The sequence below is a fragment of the Clupea harengus genome, unplaced genomic scaffold (genome assembly GCF_900700415.2).
Source record: "Clupea harengus unplaced genomic scaffold, Ch_v2.0.2, whole genome shotgun sequence".
In the NCBI taxonomy this organism is placed as follows: Eukaryota; Metazoa; Chordata; class Actinopteri; order Clupeiformes; family Clupeidae; genus Clupea; species Clupea harengus.
Window position 1 is genome coordinate 181 of NW_024879605.1, and position 4,884 is coordinate 5,064.

The 4,884-nt window shown below is 40.9% G+C and overlaps 1 protein-coding gene across 1 annotated transcript; it reads right to left on the minus strand.

The window, feature by feature from the left end:
• Positions 1–1,308: 1,308 nt before the first annotated feature.
• Positions 1,309–4,228, minus strand: LOC122129170 (CD276 antigen-like). The gene is made up of 4 exons (XM_042704221.1): positions 4,045–4,228; positions 3,112–3,456; positions 2,446–2,793; positions 1,309–2,164 (listed from the first exon to the last, which is right to left on the minus strand). The coding sequence occupies exons 1-4, from the start codon at positions 4,091–4,093 to the stop codon at positions 1,992–1,994; spliced, it is 915 nt and encodes a 304-aa protein (XP_042560155.1). The 5' UTR covers positions 4,094–4,228; the 3' UTR covers positions 1,309–1,991.
• Between the last annotated feature and the right edge of the window lie 656 nt (positions 4,229–4,884).

Sequence of the window (4,884 nt, forward strand, 5' to 3'; positions counted from 1 at the left end):
CTCCCTTAAAACCCATACCAGGGAGTCTGTCCAGATAGGGAGCAGTCTTGAAAACCAGAAGAAATCGAACCAGATTTACAGTTGCACACGTAGCTATTTCAACCACAAAACCTGCAAGACAATAAAAAAAATGAATAAGAAACTAAATTTAGTCCATGATGTATCTGTTCAGATTTATAACATTAATGCATTTCATGGCACAGTTTGTACATTAATGAACAATGACCTACCCTGCTTCACACCATATAGCATGAAAGCAATGAACATAATGATGTTTGGACAGAAGACCAATGAGCAGTGCATCAGCATTGTCCTTCCATTATCTGGTGAAGAGGGAAACACACATGAGTTGCCCTGTTTAACACGAGCGGTAAGGGTGTAGATTCGGGGGACTAGTGCTAATGGAGCTAACTAATCACCAAAGCCATTTCCACTCTGCTGTTCCACTTGAATTGTTCAGAATAGCAAAGAAGACTCTGAAAGACTGGAATCTCCCTCAATGGAGTGACAATGGAGAGTCGTGTTTTCTTTGGTCTTTAGCTGACTTGACCGGTCTACAGTATGTTTATATTTGGGTTTGTAGGCTATTTTAATTTGTAATGTTGCTATTTCGAGTGTGGCTGGAAAACCACAAATCTAAAGTTATATGCCATTTTACTGTCAATGATGCCTGCTGCTGCATGTAGCCAACATTCACTGAGTTAGTCGATCTGTAACAGGACTGGCAGTTACGCTACAACACAGTTCCCAGCTTGGTTCAGTTTTAGCTGTATTCGTGTTGGGGGGGGGAAACATTTAAGGAATATCTAGAGAACATTCTCTGACTGGACTGATCTGGTCATTCTGCATCAGGCACCATTATGACTATGATCACTGGTATCTCTAATGCCAGTTTGTCTGTCTTGTGTGCAATATGAACTGTTGTGTACTGACAGCATATGGTTGGATGAAAACTCATAAATCTATACTGTATATATTCAATAACAGAGTGCCTTTCTGGGAAACCTGCCATCATTGAAGGATATGAACACAACACTACACCTCTGAACACCACATTATGTGTTGAAGGACTTGCTCCAATAGTTAGCATCACAAACATCAGACCCCAGTGTCTTTACCTTTGGCATGTAGATAGTACATTCATGGGCATGGCAAAGAAACAATGGTTATCCTGTTCCCCTAATCCCAAACTCCTTTTAATGAAACAAATGATGTTTATGGTGCACTGCAAGGACAACTTATCAACTACACTGTTGAAAAGTTGTTGCACAGATTCATCCTCACCCCCATCAACATCCTCATCCCCATCTACATCTTCATTGGGGGTTTCTGCAAACTCAACAAAAACATACAGTCAAGTTAGAGAAAGAAATAAAAAAAAACTTTAGAGTGAAAAGTTTTTTACAGTTTAAAATGATTACATTCTAAGCATACATATTGGCCCTGTACTCCTTACTACTGTTAGAATTTGTCTTCTGTCAGCATCAGGTCTTACAGCAATTACACATCATCACCTACAGCTTTGAGGATTTTATCATAAGCAGTTCAGGAGAAATCAATCGCTGGAGACAGGACATTCATATGCTAAAGGCAGTCAATTCAGTTTAATCTGAAAACACTTAAAATAAAGGTTGTCTTAAAACCCCACAACCTATGGACTTGAGGCATAAACATTATCTCCTACACAACTGGCAACTCTGGCTCAAGGGCCAGCAGCACGTGTGGCTGTTCATCGCCCCAGCATCAGTACACACAAGAATTTTCTATGGACAAGACAATGTCCTCAGTGTACTCCTAACGCCTACACAGTCATCAGATCTAAATGCAATGGTGCACCTTCAGGATGTAGTGGATAGATGGGAGATTTGCAGCATGAATGTTGAGCCCACAAATCTGTCATGCTATCATATCAGGTCAACAGAGGGAATGTTTTCAGGACATCATTTTATCCATATTACAAAGAATTCAGGCTGTTTGAAGACTATCCAGCACTAGAAAGGTGTAACTAAAAAAGTGCCCTCAAAGTGGCCTGAGTGGTACTGAGTGTATATTCTGTCCTTACCGTTTGATACTAAATGGATACATGAAGGAACCCCAAGCCCAAGAGCCAACAGAAGAGCAATGACACACAACACTAATGCCAAGATCAGCACAGGTGGAGGTCCTACAGGAGTTAAGGGTAGATAAACAGAACAGAAATTACATGGAGTAAAGAAAACAGATGATGTTCTTAGGTTGTCAGTCTTAAGAAGCAGATTTTCTAAACCTAAACTGTAGTAAGCAGCCTTAAAAATAATTTGCTTGTTTCCAAATATATTACTCAGTGCCTATAGGGTCAGCCTACAAGAAATTAAATCTACTTGATTCTTTATAAATGATGACAGATTAATTTGTTTACGGACAAATTTAACTCCTAATTAAATTCCTAGTTGTCTGTCGTCTTACCCAGTCCCTGTAGGACAATAATGGTGCTGGCTGACAGATGACCACTGTGGGCTTCACAGACATATTCTCCCTTGTCCTCAGGCCTGACGTGTTTGAGTCTCAGGGAGAAGTTTCCTTTGGGGATTTCAGCAGTGAAGAGGTCCGCTCTGTCTCGATAAAGTTCATGTGCAGAGACTGGCACAATCTGATCATATCTGAAAACTAGCACTAACATCTCCTGGTCTTTCCTCTTCCAGGTGACGTTATCCAGTTCCCCAGGAGGGATATGGGAGTCCACAGAGCAGTTCAGAGTGACCTCATCACCAACATAGGCAGAGGCCACACCTGTCCCAGTAACTACAAGGCGCTCTGACACACCAAGAGACAGACAATACTGCCATTAAAAAAACAGTCAGGGTATGTCCAGAATATTACTACTCAAAAGTCCATACATAATCCTAAACCTTAATGTCCTGAACACATTATAGCACAGCACATTATAGAACACTAATGGCTATAGCACAGCTTAACATTGAACCCATAAAAGATCATGAAACCCATTTCATGTAGCTCCCCTTGAGGTACTGGTGTGTAGTGTAGATACAAACACATGGCAGAAAGAGACCATTAAGAGAACAACCAAACCTAGCTGCTTTTACAAATCATTCAGACAACAGAGAACCTCACCAATATCTTTGATTTCAGCTGTGATTTCGTTTGAGTCCAGATTTGTAAACACTTTACAGATGTAATCTCTACCATCCGCACGGGTCACATTAGTGAGCAGCAGAGAGTAATTTCCTGCAGCAAACCCCTCTGTGAGAAAATGGGCCCTGCCACTATAGTCATAACTCTGTGATTCTGGTCTAACTTCCCCCTCTTGGAACAGGTGCACCAGTGCTTCTGAATCTGTCCTTCTCCACTCCACCTCCAGTTCCTCCAGAGGCAAGGGGGTTTCAGCAGAACAGGGCAGAAGAACAGAACCTCCCAGCTGGGCTACCAGAGGACCAGCAGGACCCCGTAGCAGGAAGGCTACAGAAAACAATAAAATATAAAAGTCAATTAAAGTTGCAACTGCAGTGGTATTTCACACTCCCCTAATGTGTTATGGCCCAGCAAACATTAATAAGAATATCAGCAAAAAATCTAACATCATGAATAAATAAGTAGGCCTGAACATGTTCATTATGTTCCCCGTTACTTTTTAAAATGTGATTTTTATGATAAGAAAATGTTTTCCTAATGTCATCATTACATTCAACATTTCTGACTGATAAATGCTTCCATTTTTTTGTTTTTTTGTTCCATTAACTTTTATAGAACATTTGCGGTGAATCTGGGCAGCGTGGACGCTCTCAAACATACGAACATTGTACGAGGACCTCTATGCGAACACTGAGAGAGAACGTAACAACTTCCACCATTGTGAGGGAACGTAGGTAGCCTATAAAAACATCGTCTTGATAGGTGGGAGCAAATATAATCGCCTACAGTAGGCTTAGCTTGGATCAAGACCGCAGATAAAAAATAATAGCCTGACTGAGTCTACAGTAAAGTAACATATCATAAGAAAAGATGATATTTTTAGTAATTCGACTCAAAGAAATGGAGGATGCATACCTTCAGATGATGTCAGAATCCAAACCATAAGCAAACTCTCTAATGCCATTGCTAATCAAAAGTATCTTGTCGAAGCCAATGAGTTAACATTCTAGGTTATTTTAAAACCTTCTATTTGTAGGCTATGCAGTGGCGGTTCTACACGGAGGCCTGGGGTGGCCCGTGCCCCCGTAAACATATCCCTGGCCACCCCGTGCCGACCAAATACAAAAATTATGAATTTATTATGATTTTACACCCGAGCGCCAAAAGCGGAAATATTGTGACGCAACGTTCTACACGGGTAAATTAAAGCGGGGCACCCAAACACTGTAGTCTGCCAGGTGTGGTGCTCGTCGGTGAATGAGAGCTCAGCAACTACTATTCATGGATACCATGTGATTGTGACGTGTGTCTAATATTATATATATTTGTGTCCAACAGGGAGACAGTAGTCTAGCTGTGCGTCGGTCACAACCCACAGAAAGTTCAAATGCCCGGGAACTGTCGCCAAAGAAACCCAAATATACAATTTCGTTCTATTCCAAAAGGTTTAGGGAATGACTGACCTCTTAAGTGAAATGCAGCACATTGATACAATCGTGAATAATTACTTACATGACCTGTGATCACATACATATTTTTTTGTCTCCAGATGCCATATTTTGGTGTCGTTCACCCATCCTGCAACTGCATATTGATAGGCATTTGTACTCTTGAAAGATAAATGTCGGGAAAAGAAAGTTGGGGCAGACACTTTGCAGACTTTAAGGGACAAAATAAAGTTGAAGTTAATAATGCCTCAATGCCTTTTCCAAATATCGCTGTCCTTCTGTCTCATTTAGATATGCAATCAGCTAC